Raw genomic sequence first — 18,538 nt, 5'->3', positions numbered from 1 at the left:
GAAATTGCAGAAATACCTTATAATATAGTATGGAATATTGAGTTTGGTTTGGTGATGTATTAGTAACTGATTGGGGACAGTTGGTCCAATGTGTAATTATAAATAACTAGGCCCACCAAAGTCCATTCAAAAATTTGTTTGATACCCAAAGTGGATTGGGGAGTTGAGTTTGTAGTCCAAAGACTAGACTCTGACGCTTTTGGGATGGTTTGTAACTAAGTCCAGTCGGAGTTAATCTGTTTGATGTAGTTAATTAAGTCCAGTCCGAGTTAATCTGTTTGATGCAGTTAAACACAGCCAATATATTAGTTAGTGCAAATCATCATACAAATTCGAACTTTTAGTATTGTAAAAATCATTAATTTAATAGAAATGTGTACCTATGAAATTTCATGTATTTTGTATGATATGTGTCACAAAAAAATTACTTATCGTTGCGGAATTTATGGTTCTGATACCACTGGTTGAGTCAATCGTAACTTTAACAAGACTCTGTTGGGGGATTCGTAGCATCTCATGGTCTCTTCATCTTTTCCACTGATTCAATCCTTGTTCATGACTCAAGAATTTTTCACCCAGTTCACGGCCGCAGCGCATTACATCTAGGGTGAATTCAGGATCCACAACATCCACTATAAAGTATCGGAAAACACCGCCGATGTGGTTTACAAGATCATTACTTTCTCTGTCCTGGGTATACAAACCCTAGAGAGTATAAAGAGATTACAAGAGAAGTACATGGCTAAGAGCTAAGCCTAGAACAAAATATATATGTCTAGCTTACTCTATCTCTAAGAGACGCCATGCAAGCACTTCCTGGATGCTTGAGGCTCCTGCCTCCCAGAGACTTGGCTTTCGCCACGCTTAGAGATCCTTGTCGTGATCTCTCCTATTTTGTATCAGCACTTGACCTAATGGGCTTCAACGCTTAGGCCCATATGTTGTCAGCGCGTAACTTGTGCAAGCCGACCCAACATTGAACATGTCTGATGGGCTTGACCAAACCTCACACTTATCTTTACCTCTTCTTCTTCTAAGTTTCTTTCCACCTCATGTTTTTTATATCATAATCTCCATAAAGCCATCAAGTTCAGCTGACATATAGTATGTAAAGCTTTTAAAGAAACCTCAGCCAAAATCCAATTAATAAAGATGAATAACAAAGAAATCAATATTAAAGACACTTTCTAAGCCGGGAAGTAACACATCTATATAAAGAAAAGCTTACACCAACAAAGTTCCAATCACTGGACTCATCATCCAAGACAAAATAAATATATAAAAAAACATCAGATCACAACATCGATAAGAAACAGATATACTAATCTCAAATCTCATTTTCATCAACATGATACTTCTTAATCAACTCAGAGCAAAACACATCAGTAACATCTTTCCCAAACCCCATATTGTTAGCATGCCTAATCTGCTCCGTAATACCATTGTAATGGTTCAATATCACGCGCGCCTGTTCACGCCCTTTAGAAATTTCCGAACAACCCTTGTCTGAGCTTTTCACAAGCATAACATCGCACATCTCGTCATTATAGTTGTTGTGGACAACAAACATGTACTTTCCGTGCCTGTTCGATACAGCTACATTTGTGTAGATCTCTTCCATTGTCTTCATGTTTTTGCACACAAGCTTCACCATCGCACATGTACATAGTTTAGATCTAGGACATAAATGCTCAAATCTAACGAAGTAGTTCCATCAGATCTAACAAATTTAGAGAGGGAGAGAGAGATTACCAAGGAGTACATAGGAGGATTCAGCGGTTTCGAAACTGAACTTGCATGTGCCATAGTAAGTGATGTCTTGAGCGACCAGAGTATTTTTTTCTGATGTGTGGCTGCTTCCTCCCCACTATGGGTATCATTGGCAAGATGGAGAGAAACATCAAGATCACTAGTTTTGCCATTTTTTGAGAAGAGAGATAGAGAGAGTATGGATCGAAGTGAGAAGGAAGTAAATGTAGAAATTTAAGAAAGTGAGAGGAGATAATTTTTTTTAAAGCTCGATAATTATACAACCTATGGAAAATATTACATACGATTCTACCGCCGACAATGCTACCTATCTTATGAGGATTCACGTCTGACTTCATCACATGAGCCACCCTACGGGATCTACGTCGGACGGTACTCCTTGCGCCATGCTAAAAAATCTAGGGGAAGAATATGAAAACGCGTGAGATTAGTAAGGGTGTTATTGTAATTTGAAATTAGAATATGCTGATGCGACAGTATATAATTAGAAGTTCACAAACACTTTGGAGGGGGGGGGAGTGTATTCAATCTAAAATTTGAGGTGATTTGATTTTTAATGAGGTTTTAGATGATTTTAAGGAATTGCAGGGAATAAAATGATTTTTGTTAAACCACTCTAGAATATCACCTAAAACTATGAGATTTGAGTTTTAATTTTTTTAACTAAGAAACTCCACCCAAACGTTATAAAATCACTTGAAAACTTTAAAATTTCATAACTTAAAATATTTTCAATAACAGTGGATTTCAGAGTACTTTATAAAATGTCAAGTTCAGTAGCACTGGATTTAAGTCTTCAAGTTTGAAGAAGTTAAAAAATGTCTTCTCCTCAAGTGAACCCCTGGTTCCCCGAGTGGGGATGTGATTCCGGCCTGAACCCTGGTGAATCTCCAGTTCACCCTCCTGACCCTCCCGATCCTCCCGACCCTAACTTCCCTCCGCTCCCTTCCTCACCAGCTACTACTACTCCCCCAACTACTTCATAAAAAAAAGATGAAGACTGCAACTACTACCTCGTTAAAGGGACCTCCAATTCAGGTGTCTGCTAACCTAAAACAAACCACTAACTCAGAATCTGCATTCTCAAAAAGTAGATCTGAGGAAATTACTATTCAACAAACTGTTCAAATCCCTTCCAGATTTACTATTCATCCGCCCAAATCCTCCTATCCCCTTCGAACCAACCCCGCCTCCTCAGCTACCATTCCCTCATCTTCCAACTGTTCTAACCCCCCTTGCCTATCTCAAAACTACCAGTCTCTGACCCTGCTTCCTTGCCTTCTGGTACTTCTACCACTGGAAGCGCGGAAGCGACCAATGCCCCAAAACCTACTACCTCTCGCTCAAACTTACCACCTAGAAAAAACCCCAAACCTCCACCCCAAACCTATGCTCAAAAAGCTCGAAGCAGTATTGATCGATCCTTAAAAAGGTTATCACCTACTTCTACTTCTCGTGAAGGGAAACCCCAAGTTGTTGTTCCTGATGTTGTATTCCAAAGGGGAGCAGAACTTCACAAAGAGTATCTAGTTGTAACATTTCTAGGGAAAATGCGGCCATATTCAAAGTGTGCTAAACTATTTGTGGGGCAAAGGTGTTAAACTTGAAATTCACCTTCAGCCACAGAAGCGGCCGTTCCTGGTTCGTATAACAAATGAATTTACTCGCTCTAAAGTGCTAGCAAAACAACTATGGTATGTGGGAACATCCATGTTCTATGTCTCTGAATGGGGATCCCCTACCGCTAGTGAAATACCTGAGATTGTATCCATACCTCTCTGGGCTCATCTATCAGGTGTCTCTTTTGATCTACGAACTAATGAGGGACTCAGTTTGGCTGCAGGACTGGTTGGAGAACCAATTGAAACTGACGATTACACTAAGAATCTCACTGACCTCAATGTTGCTCATGTTAAGGTGGAAGCGGATCTAACCAAACCTCTTCCCTCTTCAGGAGAGCTTCTTCGTCAGAATGGTGACATTATTCCTATCAGTATAGAGTACCCACGGACTCCTCCGTCTTGTACTCACTGTCTTTGCATTGGGCATATTAGGAATGACTGCATCTATGCTCCTGCAAAAGATGCTACAAAGGTATTTGCACAACCTTCTCAAGTGGGTGTTCTTGATCCTCCTGACAGTGAAGATCTTCCTGCTGATCCGAAGATTGATGTTGTACCGCAGAACAAACCATGGAATCAACATTACTAGAAGATAGTCAAGAAGATATAGAAATAGATCAAGTATCTGATACTATCTACCATATCACTACTGGAGTTCCTGATCCTCCAGATGATGATATGATTCCTATTGAGGCAATGGAAATTATACATGTTCCTTCTAGTGATTTTCTCTTGTCTCCTCCCCCTCTTCAAATCTCTCCCATTGACACCGATAACCTACCTCCCCTAAACACTGATCCATTAAACAACTCAGTCTCTAACCCTCTTAAACTCTAACCCCTCAAGAACTCAACTTTCTGACCCTTCTTCTTTTTCCCCACCCTCCCCCGTGCCCAACCAAACTCTCCATTTTGCTTCTTCCCCAACTAAAGCAAAATTTGTGTTTGGTTTAGCAGCCCGTTTTGCCCCCACTTTTGGTTCATATATAACTACCCAACAAGCTGCTGCCTTTAACGCCCATGCGATCACCCTCCCACCTCAATTTTGTGTTCCATCTCGCCCACCTCTCACTTTTATCCCATCTCAAATGGCTTACCTCCCAAATCAAAAAGATCATATTTCTATTGACCCCTCTATTGCCCTTAAGGAGCCACCACCTGGTGGTACTCCTCCCCCCAGCCTTTAATTATGTGTACACAAGTATTTTTTTTGGAACGTCCGCGGACTAAACAATCCGGACAAGCACAAACCTTTTGCTCAGTGGATAAATTATAATAAACCACTTTTTGGTGCTAATTTGGAATCATACATTAAGGAACCAATGCTTCACTCAATCATCTCTAAGACTTGTCCAAGGTGGAACTAATTATCTAATCATCACTCTGATGAGGATGGTAGAATCATTTTTATTTGGCGATCTCCGGTATTTGTTCAACTGCTGAATCAGACGAGACAAGCCCTAACTGTTGAGGTCTCTCTTCCCAACATCAACCAATCATCATTACTTCGGTATACGCCTCTAATCTTGTTGCGGAAAGGGTGGACCTTTGGGCAGAGCTTATCAATCTTCAACAAGGTCTCTCTCTTGACTTGAGACCTTGGTTGGTTGCTGGTGACTTCAACCAAATTGCTAATCCATCAGAGCACTCCTCCGCATCAGTTCAAGCGATTAGCTCTGACATGATCGACTTTAGAGACACACTCATGCAAACTGGACTGTTTGATCTTCGTTATCAAGGCATTCTCAACACTTGGTCTAATAAGTAACCTGCTGATCCAATAGCGAAGAAATTGGACAGGGCCCTTGTAAACTATGAGTGGATCTCTGCTTATCCTAATAGCTCTGCAGTATTCATGGCCCCTGAGTTTTCAGACCACACTCCTTGCCTACTTAACCTTGCTATCCCTTTACCCATTGCTGGCTCTAAACCCTTCAAAATTTTAAACTACCTTACCAAGCACCCTCTGTTCTTACCCACTGTGAAAGAAGCCTGGATTCTGGACGAAATCTTTTCATCAACTCTAGCTCAGCTGGAAACTAAAATCCCTAAAGAGTGTTCTTCAAAGACTAAATAGTGAGAATTTCTCAAAAATTCAAGAGAGAGTTATTAACACTAACAGTTTGCTTAAAGATGTGCAGGTCAGAGCTCTTCAAAACCCATCACCGGCGCTGTTTCAGGAGGAACATGATCTCCAGGAGAAGTGGATGTTCTTGAGAGGCATTGAAGAAGCGTACTTCAAGTAAAAATCTCGCATTAACTGGCTGAAGGAAGGAGATTTCAATACCACTTACTTCTACAGAGTAGCAGTGGTCAGAGCTGCAATAAACACAATCAGATCCTTCCTCCTCTCTGACGGCACTCTCATCTCGGACCCTGAGGCTATGGCGAACCTGGCAGTTAATCACTACAAGTCAATCCTGGCTCCTCTCACTCTCCCTTTCGCTGCGGTCTCAATAAATTGGTTCCAGAATCATATCTCCTACCGCTGCTCTCCCGGTACAGTCACTTCTCTCTCTCTGTTTCCTGATACAGACACCATTATCCGCACAATTCTAAAGCTGAATCCTAACAAGTATCCCGGACCAGATGGTCTTACTTCAGGGTTCTTCAAATCTGCTTGGGCAATCTTGGGTCCTGAAGTTATCTTCTAATTCAACGCTTCTTCACAACTACTTTTCTGCCAACGTCGATTAATTCCACTATCTTAACCATGGTTCCGAAGCATCCTGGAGCTACTGCGGTTTCGGATTACATACCAATCTCCTGCTGCTCCACTTTATACAAAACTATTTCAAAAATTCTTGTCTCAAAACTCAAGTCGTTGTTGCCAGATCTTATCCTCCCAAATCAAATGGCATTTGTGCAAGGTAGGCTGTTGGTGGAGAACACAGTCCTAGCAACGGAACTCGTTAACGGTTACCACAAACTCTTGGGTCCAAAGAAAATTGTCATCAAGGTTGATATTGCTAAAGCGTTTGACACAATTAGTTGGAGTTTTGTCTTAAATTGTTTAGCAGGTATTGGTGCTCCAAATGATTACATAAGATGGGTGGAAGCTTGCATCACAACCCCTTCATTCACAGTAGGCTACAATGGGAGAGTTCATGGTTATTTCAAAGGGAAGAGAGGTCTCCGCCAAGGTGACCCTCTCAGTCCCTATCTGTTTGTAATAGCTATGAACTGTCTCTCTACAATACTTAACCATGGCGCTGAGGAGGGGAGATTCAACTATCATGAGAAATGCGCTAGAACAAAACTCACCCACCTATGCTTTGCGGACGACTTACTGATCTTCACGGATGGTTCAGAAAGTTCAGTGCTAGGGGTGCTTCAGATTCTTGAGGATTTTAAAAGCAAATCAGGGCTGGTGGTTAGTATTCAGAAAACTGCCTTTTATAGTTGTGGTCTCTCTACCCAGGAGGTAAACGCTATCACTTCTGTAACTGGCCTAACTCACGGAACCCTGCCTATTCGCTATCTAGGTGTCCCCTTTGCTCTAAGAAACTTTCCCTCCTAAATTGTGAACCTCTACTTCCTCAAGTGAAAGCAAAAGTGAATACCTGGAGCGCAAGATGTCTGTCTTTTGTGGGGAGACTTCTCCTGGTTAACACTGTTATCCCAGGGATTACAAATTTCTGGTGTGCCACCTTTGTCCTGCCAAAAGCATGCATTAAAAAAATTAATGCAATCTGTGGAGCCTACCTATGGAATGGTTCAACGAAAGGTGCACATTCGGCTAGAGTATCATGGGAAACAATTACCTTCGATAAAAGAGAAGGGGGTCTGAATTGTAGAGATTTGGTAGCTTGGAATTGTGCTTGCATCCTAAAGCGCATATGGATCCTCTTCTGTAACTCGGGGTCTTTGTGGGTTGCCTGGTACAAGAAAGAAGTGTTAAATGGGTCTCTAAGCAACTTTTGGATTAGGAAACCCAATCAGAAGTACTCATGGCTGGCTAACAAACTGCTTAAGTTAAGAGGAGTAGTTTACAACTGGATCAAATTGAAGGTGGGTAATGGCGAGAATACCAGGTTTTGGACGGACCATTAGACCCCTTTTGGATGCCTTGAGGAGTTTCTTAGTCCCTTAGTAGCTCGTCGAATGGGAGTTCCTGCAAATGCAACGCTCAGAGACATCTAACTTGATGGGAACTGGATCATTCGATCGCCGAGAACAGATAATCAACTTCAAGTTCAGGTGTACCTATCGAATCTGAAACTGACTGAAGAGGAAGATACTTATGAGTGGACTGTTGACGACACACACTTGCAAAAATACAATACGGGCCTGATCTATGGAACTCTAAATAGTTCCTTGGTTTCAGACTATTTGGTGCAAAGGGGGAATCCCAAAACATAACTTTCTTGCTTGGCTTTTTGTTCTTAACAGATGTCCTACTAGAGATCGGTTACTTGGCTGGGGACTAACAGTAGATCCGATTTTTCTCCTATGCAATTCACTCCCAGAATCTCGAGATCATATGTTCTTCGAATGCTCCTACAGTTGGGAAGTTTGGTCAAGAACAACAGTCAAATGTCAAGTTTCTACTCCAAGAGATTGGATGGGAATTGTCTCTTACCTCAACTCTGCTCGACTACCAAAATCTCAGAAGAAACTACTCCTAATTGCTTGGCAGTGTGCAATCTATCTACTCTGGTCTGAGCGCAACTCGAGACTCCATCGCTCCTGCTTTCGATCACCTGAAGCAATCCTCTCCTCGCTGAATCTCATTGTCCGTAATTGTTGTTCAAGTCTGAGATCGCAGAACCCAATCTCATCTTCCGCCATGATTCAAATGTGGATGCAGTAGCTGTCTGATAACTCCCAATCAACTGCTTCATCTTCTCCACTACATCTCCACTTCTCTTCCACCTCCACTAATCGGTGATCGTCATTTGCATGTTCCAGAACCGGAAAAGTCTTAAACTTTTGGCCTTAGCTTTTGGTTTCTAATTTCTTAATGTGTAATTGGGTTTAGCCAACTAAGTGGGTCTTAATAGCCTACTCAAAATACTAAGGTTCCAAAAGCCTGTATTGTTTTCTTTCTTGCATTTTTAATAGAAAGCCTCAGTTCAACAAAAAAAAGTAGCACTGGATTTGTCATTTTGACATAAATCATCTAAAAACTCTTAATTGAATTCATCCTTCAAACTTTGTTTAAAGCAAAAAAAGTGGTGCGTCTGCGTGATTGCAGATGGATGATATTAGTTTCTACGTGTTTGTTGTCTCGTCGGTGCTCACATGGAAAGAAAGCATCAAAAATTAAATGTTTTTCTTGTAATTTTAAAAAGAGGCTCATTAGTTTCACTGATAGGTCTGAGTTCAGTGAATTGTTATGTAATATGGGCCCTAACAAAATCCTTACAAGTTATTCAATGCAAGAGTATCCTAAAATTCGATCTTGCTAGCGTAATGCATTGCACAAAACGCATAAACTCGTATCTACATTTGTATGTTTGTAGCCGCCTACGACATTTAAAATGATACATTTTCATAAACTTCGGGTATTTCTGTTAAAACCTTTTCAGCAGAAAAAGTTTACAACTAATAATAATGCAGTGAACACATGGGAAACAAGAGGAAAAGGGCACACAGCTGCGATGTTAATGTTAGAACATGAGATGAGCATTATCATAATAAGTTTGAGAATTGTTTATTCAATCACATGATGATGACATTGATGACCAGTTAACTACTCATGCAATGTGATGTACATTTAGTGGCGAACATCAATTATTTTATCGTACCAAACCAAAAACCTTTCTATTTAACCATGATTTTGATTTTTTTAACTCCATTTGATCAATTATTTTGATCATTCTTCACTGTTATGTTTTTACATATACTTCATTCTTCTTTTTTGGTCAAAAGAAAATTTACTTTTTAGTCAACTAAAAATCATACTTTCATCACTTCTTTTAAAAGTAGTTTAAATTATACTTTCTTCTTCTTCTTTTTTTTTTTGTCAAATGAAAAATACTTTCATCTTTTTTTTTGAGATGAAATACTTTCATCTATTCTTTTAAATGTAGTATTATATTTCCATTGTGTAAGTTGGTGTTGGACTTGGTCATGTGAATGTGAATGTGATGTGACCAATCTATTTGATGACTAGATAATTTAGGAAATTTCCAAAGTTGAAAAAACCAAAAAGAAGAAATCATATTCGGATACCAAAGCGGATTTCGAGAAGAGGATGACAATGACCCAATAGTCCATAGATCGGATGGAAATGAGTTCGTTTAGATGGTAAGGTGTATCTCTAAGGGTAATGGAAGTAAAATTGAAAATCAAAATATCCTACAAATATCACCGTCTAAAAACGTTTTACCATTTGACTGTGAAATGCATAATTGAAATCATCATACTCTCCAATCAAATCGCTTTGTTGTCTATAGACAAACTATACGATTACACGACTCATACATAATCGAACCATCCTATAGTACTTTGTGTGGTTATAAAACTAAATAGAGTTCAAATTTAATTATTCTACAAAAAAGCAAAGGGACTTTATACCCAAGCAAGTGGAGTGTGGGGGAGTGTATGAGAGTATAATATCTAAGATCAGATCAAGAATCAAAATAATTGAGTGCGTATGTTTTGTTTTATTGTATACTCCTAAGTCTTAATACACATACGTGAGATACGATACTTGCTAAGGTCTAGATTAAGAATAAGATCAACAGTTAACATGACTTAGACATTCACATGAGCTGTTCCCACTTGCCTTTGCTTAATATGGATGGAACAACTCGATCCGTAATATATAAAATGGGCCAACACCACTTTAAATCAAATAAATAAATAAACTAAGTTTGGCATAAAAGGCGAAAAGATGCGTGGGCGTGGTTTTAGAATGTTGCCTTAACACAGACGAAAAAGTTTACGGCCGTGCTTATAATGTGAGTAAGTTAGTATCAAGATTAAAAGACGGTTAGCACTAATGAGATTAAATAAAATACTCCACCAATTTAGCCTTTCTCAACTGTACTTAACCTTGTATTATATCATTAAACCTTGGTGTATATTGGAGTCGAAGTAATAAGGATCAATAAGACAAAAAAATTAATGGAAAGCATTAAGCATATTTGCACGTACTCCTTATTCTTATCCCCAGGCTTAAGAGTATTTTTTATATACAAAGTTAGAAGTAGAAGAACCACAGAGTAAAACGGGACAACTTCTCATTTCTTGTCCCCTCATAAAAAACAAATACGACAAATTAACGCATATGTGGCACATAATCTAGTAGTATTGTATAATATGCTAGCCAATAAATGTTGAGTTTCTAGCTTAAATTTCTCCTAGACACATGCATTGTCATTTTTGCGAAAGCCTGCATCCTAGTTACAATTTCTCTACGTAGTGAAAGCTCAACGTTATAAAACAAGATTGTAGCTTCTATATAAAGATTATCTTCAACCATGTGTATAATTCAAACTGGATAAATATATATACATATATAATGTATCACTAATGCATTATGCATTGGTTTGACAATTAATGTATTTTCACGTATATTTGAGAAGCTAGCTAGTTTAAATGGCATTCGTGGTTTGGTTTTAAATAATGGATATATAGAAAGCATGCAGTTACTCTCAGCTTCTTAAGATGCCAATTTGGTCGATAAAGTCAAAAAGATGCCAACCATCTTTATTTTAAATCTCGGACTTGCTTTTGATTTAGCTTTTTAATTCTCCGTAAAACATAATTATGTATACTGCTTTTGTTTCGTAAAATAATAATCAAGGAGCATCGATGCAGGTTAGAGAGATCGAAGAGACATTGGAGTTCAGATAGTTACCAAATCTGATGCGGACACTTGCCAATTTGGCCAAGTGGTATACTATTCTATTACTCACTTATTACGTTAAATTGTGTTAATATCAACTTGCTGCGACAAAATGTATTCAGAAAGCAACCTATATACTATATTTCTGTATGCTATAAACTTTTTGTTTGTAAAAAATCATGTGAATATTTTCTCGTGGTGAAATATATGAAAACATTGATGATTCCAGAGTTGATGTTTGAACAGATGCACACAGTATTTCTAACTTTGATCAACCAATCAATTACGCTGCTTTTCTATTTTTACTTTGAAGTGACCTCTTCGTAAACTCCGATGGTATCCAACTCATGATAGATACAAAATTACTATGGCCGGATACGGATCGGATATCCAGGGTTTTGAAAGTATTTGTGATTTGCTTTGTATGTTACGGATTTCGATTTGCTTTGCTTCGGAAAAATACGGATATCCGGAAAATAGATATCTGAAAAATAAATAAATATTTGGGATATTTACGAATACTTACGGATATCTCATCCGTTTTGATTAATACAAATAATCTTAAAAAAATTAATACAAATTTATTTTTAATATATTTTGTTTGCATGATATACAAAATAAAAACTAAAAGAAATAGTGAAACTACATATTTTGTAAATTTTAAACTTAGCTAACAATTATAATAACACAAAACTTAAGAAAAAAGTTATAATTGTTTTATAAATTTTTATCTTCTTTTTTATGTAATACTTTTATATAAGTAATAATGTGAATGAATTTGTCAAATCATATGTTATAATAATAATTATATAAACTTATACATTTAAAACATTAAGTATAATCAAGATGTATATATATTTATATATTTCCAGATCAGAGCGGATATCTGCTTCCCAAAATTTTGATATTTGTGATTTGCTTCGATTTTAACGGATATTGATTTTTAGTATTTGCTTTGCTTCGAAAGTTTACGGATATCCGGAAATTTCGGATCGAATCGAGACGAATAACGAATCGAATCAAATTTAACGGATAAAATGTCTAGCCCTAAAAATTACTACTGCCCTTAATATCATTTGTTTTTATCGTTGATTCTATATTTCTAGATTCAATGGCATATTTATTGGGGAGTTCTTAGGGTGAGGTTCTTAACGTAATATAAGAACTGTCTCTTAACTTTTAACTAAAAAAAACTAAGAACCGACTTTTAAATAAGAGTTTTAAGAGACGGTTCTTAGTTTTTATTAGTTAAAGTTAAGAAACGATTCTTATATTACGATAAGAATTCCATCCTAAGAACCCTCAAATAAACATGGCCTGCAACCTCACCCACATAAGTTTACTGTAAACTTGTAATTTAAAAATTCTCTTATTAAGTACTTAAAAAAATTACACAAGTGTTACATACATTTGATATTTATTTCAAAATAGATCAAAACTTTTGCACAAAAAAAAACTTTTAAAATTTAAAGCCTCGTAAAAAAGCGCTTAACACATGTTAATTAACGCTCACTGCTTTGATTATGTAATATACCCCATCATAATCATATACAAACACAAAACAAGCCACACATAACATATAAATATATTATAACCATATAATATATATGTGGGTATTACACGGCGGCTGCAGCTCTCCCTCCTTTGCCGGGTTTTGCGGTGGCTGCCACCACCGATTGCTTCGCCGGTTTACCTTTCTCTTTCCTCTCGTCTTGTGCCATTTGCTGTTGCCTGCACTCTGAGCTACAGAAGGCCGTATCTCCCCTGCCATTTATAACGGTTCATCATCAATATGTAACGCTGCATATTTTACTATGACCAAAGTTGATTATTTATTCGCACCTATACATATAGATGTCACGGCCGGGAACAAGTAAGCGTTCGCAGAGGGAGCAAGATCTTAAGAAATGTCCAGCATCTGAGAAATCGCCTGAGTGTCTCCTCAGGTTACCTCTCGGTCTCGGTGTGACCATAGCTTGGAACCGTTTATCTATCCCACGTTGTTGATTAACGGATGCTGCTACGACTTGACCGTTGGAACCGTATGGTCCAACCACGGTGGTTTGGGTTGGACTCTGCTGGTTTGACGATACCTCTGATTCTGGTGGAAGGTTCAGATCAAACTTTATCTCCGACAGACTCGTGGTTCTGTTAATCGGTGGTCGTTGTCTCTTTCCAAGCAACATCGTATTAGTGTGTGTGTGTGTTAGCTCTTTTCAGGGATCTGAATAGAGAAAATCTAGAGAGAGAGAGGTAAGAGAGAAAGAAGAGGGAGTGAGAAAAGAGAAGGGACAGGGAAGATAAATAAGAACCATGAACTGATGACTGAATCTGAACTGTTCATTTCTTTTTGTCACTGTAATGCCACGTCAGAATTATAAATTTATATTTTTACAATTTGCATTTATTATGTTTTGTAATATTACTGTCTTATGTAGTGGACTAAAATAATTTTATGTTCCGCAGTACACAAATCAAGGAAAAAATGTTTTTTTGACCAAAAAAATTATAACTATGTCATATTAGCCTAATTTCTTTTTTTTCTACCACTTTTTTCTCTAACACCCTTTAGTATTTTCCATAATAAATCAAATAAATAGTTTTACAAAAAAAAAAATTCAACTGATGAAATACCTATACCAATTTATTGGTATTTTTTCCAGTTCTAAAAATGTTTTAAATCATAATTTTATATTTTGTTCTACAAAAAGTAGAATTGACATTCTACACAGTAGAAAATGTAATCCACTATTTTCATTGAATCTAATATGTTTATAATACGTGATCTACGTAAATAATAGTAATCTGAAAATATTTGGAAAACACATTTCACGCTTAACCTACCGTTCTAAAATCTGTAGAATCTGGAATCTACACACTCCTAAAAATCTAAAACCTGTAGAAATCGGAATCTACACATTACCATAAATCTAAAACTAGTAGAAATCGATTTCAAATATGTTTAATGTGTTATACATATAGTAGAATACATATTCTACGAATAAGGATAATTAGTTCCAAAAATATGTAAAGAGAATATTTGGAAATATTATGTTTCCTTATATTTATTAAATCGATTTTTCTTTTTAAAAGAAAACCGTGATTTGTAAAATCATTTTTAAATTAAAAAAATTAAAACATCGATTTGGAAACTCCTTCTCACGTCATCTTCTTCTCCCCTCTGTTCTTCAAGGAGAGGAGAAAAATTGGTTTGATTGATTAGATTTCGAGTTTTAAGAGTTCAGCTCGTGTTTGTTCGATTCAAATCAAGTGGGAATCAAACCGGATTTAACTAACGATGAAAACCAGGACATCGATTTGGAAGACTTACCTGGGCGTGGGATTGATCCCTCCCGAAGACGCAACCGATCGATTGATCGAAGTTGGATCGAGCTTCTGCGATCGACTGACCTGGGCTTGGTCGATAAGTATATGCTCCACATATTTTTGTTGTTCTGGATATATTTATCAGGATCGACCGGTTCAGATCGAACGGTTGTTTACGGGATCAATCGATCCCTTTGAAAAAAAAACTTCGAACTTTAGGTCTTTTTGGGGAATTTTTAATATTTTTAATATTTTTTAATTAAAAATTATATTTTAATATTTAATAATTGTTTTATTAATTGTAATTTCAGATTTTTAATTGAAATTAAGGACATTATTGCAATTTTGAAAATATTTAGACTAATAGGACATAAAATATATGAGATTATCCTAATAGGACATATTTATCATTTTTTTGGTGTAAGAAAACAATTTTCCGAAAAATCAATAATGAAAAATTGAAAGGGAAATTATATTATTTGGTTCCTAACTTCTGGGCTATATAAAGAATGGACCACCCTTCTTGACAACAATGTTTGGTCCATTTTGCCCTTTGCAGTTTTATAGAGCCTTCTCTTGTTACTCCACTTTGCATGCCTCGTATCTCTCACCAAATTACCTTAACTTTAGTAGATGAAGATTTAAATTGCTCAAACAAAAAAAATGTTGCATGGGGAAGATATTTCGTAATAAAATACCCTGTGATTGAAAATCACAATCAGAATCTTATTCTGGTTGTTGCATTGTCACCTAGCTTCTTTACACAGAAAAAAAACTAGAGATAAAATAGAGTGGCACATTAAACCAAAATGGTCGGTCTCAAGATTCTCAACGTCGTAAGCCCCGAAAAGCTGTTTTATTTAAAAATCATAGTTTTTGTGTTTTGTTTCTTAGATGGTCACGGCAAGAGGTTTGGTCTGGACTCTGGAGTTTATTTCAAACTTGTGAATAAGTGACTGATCAGAAATAGTAGTGAAACCAATATTTGATTAAAAAAACGGTACAGTTATCATGTAATACCCCTAGGGTGTAATACAAAACTCAAGAGCAAATACAACTAGATAAAGAAGCATGTACTCATCTAAATACTTTTTTTATTTATACACATATGAGTATGACTTATTGAATTAAATTTGTGTACATTCAAATATAATAATTTTGTTAAATGAGAGTGAGAGAGAGGGAAGCTGAAGTGGAAGTTTGGTGGTAATAATAGAGGATTTGGTATGACTGAGAGGACAAGTGGACACAAAGTCAGTCAAAAAAGTGAATAGACATTAATATTTTTATTTTTATTTATTTTTTCTTTAGTTGCTGTTGATTCGTTCGGTTTTGGACACAACAACAACAACAACGAAAAAGCTACTATTCTACAGTAACCAACCAAACACACAAACGGGTCCTTATTTCAGACATTGAAAGCAGGGCATCATTCTTTCTCTCACTAGTGGGCTTCAACATATGGTCCACACCACACAATTTCATTTTTACTTTTATTTGTTTGGTCGGGGAGGTTAATTATTATAATTTTATATACGTTTGTTTGTCAATTAACGATCTAACCAAAATCAATCAGGACAGTTAACAAAATTGTCACTCATATACTTTACGTATGCACTTTTCTTACTTAAAAATAAACCTGAAGTTGACGGTTGACCCCAACGACAATGATATATATAAAATATCTATAAAAATAGATTTTGTATATTAGATTTTAAGTTCAGTGATACTAATCTCTTACTCCCTCCGTTTCATATTAAATGTCGTTTTAGAAAAAAAATTTCGTTACAAAATAAGTGTCGTTTTCGATTTTCAATGCAAAATTTATTAATTTTATGGAAAATTTATTTTTCTATTGGTTGAAATATGGTTAGATATATAGGTAATAGTGTTTTTTTATAGGAAATGTACAAAATTAATTGTTTCCTTAATCCGTGTGTCGAAACCTAAAACGACACTTATAATGAAACAGAGAGAGTATATATTAAAGAAAAAAAATAAATGAGTTCACACTATAATAGACATGAGACAATTATATAACTATTTGAGAATGAGCACGCTGACGTGTCACGTGTATAAAGCTTCTCAGCCAAACTTTACATAAATGTGTTACACTATGTACTTTATATTTTATTTTTAAATATAAAACACACATGTAAGATTTCAATAAAATTCACACTATCCAGATTTTTTGATTCGAATCAAAGCAGATTAAGAATCGAAAGTCCAATTATATATATATTATTTTTATTATTTACGGATAGGCTAGGAAAATATTCGTAAATTTTTTATTTGATTCATTATCCGTTTTGATTCGAACAAAAAAATCCAGATATCCATAACCCTACGAAGCAAATAAAATATTAAAATGCAATATCTATAAAAAAAATGAAGCAAATCACAAATACTAATACTTTTAGAAACATATATCCACTTAAGTCCATTATATGCATATATATACATATATTTAAAGAAATATATATATATATATGTATAAGCTATATATATATTATAGTTTATATAATTTTTTGCAATATTTTTATGTATTAAATTTATTATATTAGGTATTAGAATTTAAACAGTTAAATAATAAATTATTTTTGTAATGAAATATTATTATTTTATATTATTTTTAGATTTTTTCGTTTATTTTATTTTATTTACGGATCAAATCGGATATCCGTGAAAATTCTAAAATTTTCTGGATATCCGAGACAATGAATATTTGGGTGGCTACGAATTGAATCGACACTAGTGCCTCCAAATAGTTGGATATTCGATCCGTGCCCACTCCTATTTACGGATACAATTTGATTTTCTTTATATGAAAAAAAATTTACTAATGTCTGCGCTTATTTTATTTTATTTTTAATTAATTTTATTTTAAGAATTTTATCTTTCATGTGTTATTTTGAATAAAAATGCCATTTAATATTGATTAACAATATTTTTATATATTTGTCAACAACTTTTATATACTTTACATACATATACATATGGACATTGACGTGAGCACCTATATAACTAAATATTCACGACAACTGAAGTATCTAATTCTCTTGAAAGTTGAAATATTATTTTTAAATCTTCTTTCACTGTCGATCAAATTGTAGTGAAATGATTTGTCTTAATAATTTTATTTATTTTTTCTTTAACTATTATATGTTTAGAAACTATAATATGAAACCACTGGTTCGATATCAAGACTATATAAAATTCATATAACCTGAAAGCAAACAAAAAGTAATAATTATTGGTTATCACCGGAAAAACCAAAAACATCAACAATTTAAACCGAACAAATCAAAATAAATATTGATTTAGAATTATAGCTATATTTTAAAAACCAAAAAAACCAATATAAAACCGAACCGATATCCAGATTAAATAGATTTAATGTCTCCTTATTAAAAAATAACAAAACTAATAATCATATCCTACACAAAGCGCGGGTTATTACCTAGTTAACGTTTTTTTGGTTCTCTATAAAACCACGATTAACCCGGGGTTCTTAGAGTGGGGTTCTTAGCGGAAGTTAAGAAACTGTTTCTTAACTTTTAACTAAAAAAGCTAAGAACCGATTCTTAAAGTCCTTATTTAAGAACCGGTTCTTAGCATTTTTAGTTAAAAATTAAAAAAAAAAACAGTTTCTTAACTTCTGCTAATAACTCCATCCTAAGAACCCCTGGTTAATCATGCTCTAAACGATGTAAACCGTAGACACTGAGCAACATAAGTTTAAGTAGAAATGATTTATTTACCAATAAAAACTTTGCAAAAGTGGAGGATAACCTCTTCAGAGTCATCTGTGTCACTGGTTTCTCTGATACCAGCTATGTCAAGAAGCGTGACAGGCACACCACGAAGTGTAACATTAGCTTCCACTACATCTCGAGTGGTTCCAGCAACTTCAATGGTTCTCTCACTAAGATTAAACCACAATTGATAATGTGACTATGAATAAAGAGTGCTAAATATTTAAGTTTTTACAAAGAAGGATCATCATTCTGTTCCACACTTTG

At 35.6% G+C, this 18,538-nt stretch overlaps 1 protein-coding gene and 1 pseudogene across 1 annotated transcript; both read right to left on the bottom strand.

Moving 5' to 3' along the window:
- Positions 1-406: 406 nt before the first annotated feature.
- Positions 407-7,329, bottom strand: LOC106405605 (annotated as a pseudogene).
- Positions 7,330-12,542: 5,213 nt separating this feature from the next.
- LOC106403972 (FCS-Like Zinc finger 6) lies at positions 12,543-13,504 on the bottom strand. The gene is made up of 2 exons (XM_013844744.3): positions 13,032-13,504; positions 12,543-12,953 (listed from the first exon to the last, which is right to left on the bottom strand). The coding sequence occupies exons 1-2, from the start codon at positions 13,373-13,375 to the stop codon at positions 12,806-12,808; spliced, it is 492 nt and encodes a 163-aa protein (XP_013700198.2). The 5' UTR covers positions 13,376-13,504; the 3' UTR covers positions 12,543-12,805.
- Between the last annotated feature and the right edge of the window lie 5,034 nt (positions 13,505-18,538).

This window comes from Brassica napus, chromosome C2, assembly GCF_020379485.1.
Source record: "Brassica napus cultivar Da-Ae chromosome C2, Da-Ae, whole genome shotgun sequence".
Classification (NCBI taxonomy): domain Eukaryota; kingdom Viridiplantae; phylum Streptophyta; class Magnoliopsida; order Brassicales; family Brassicaceae; genus Brassica; species Brassica napus.
The sequence above is the reverse complement of the archived record's forward strand: the minus strand, read 5'-3'. Positions and strand labels throughout refer to the sequence as shown.

What these genes read in the sequence shown, in the direction of transcription:
- LOC106403972 (XM_013844744.3), bottom strand. Translation starts at nt 13,375, where the DNA reads ATGTTGCTTGGAAAGAGACAACGACCACCGATTAACAGAACCACGAGT. An exon ending in CGTGACATCTATATGTATAG is followed by an intron (nt 12,954 to 13,031) that starts GTGCGAATAAAT and finishes TATAAATGGCAG; the next exon opens with GGGAGATACGGCCTTCTGTA.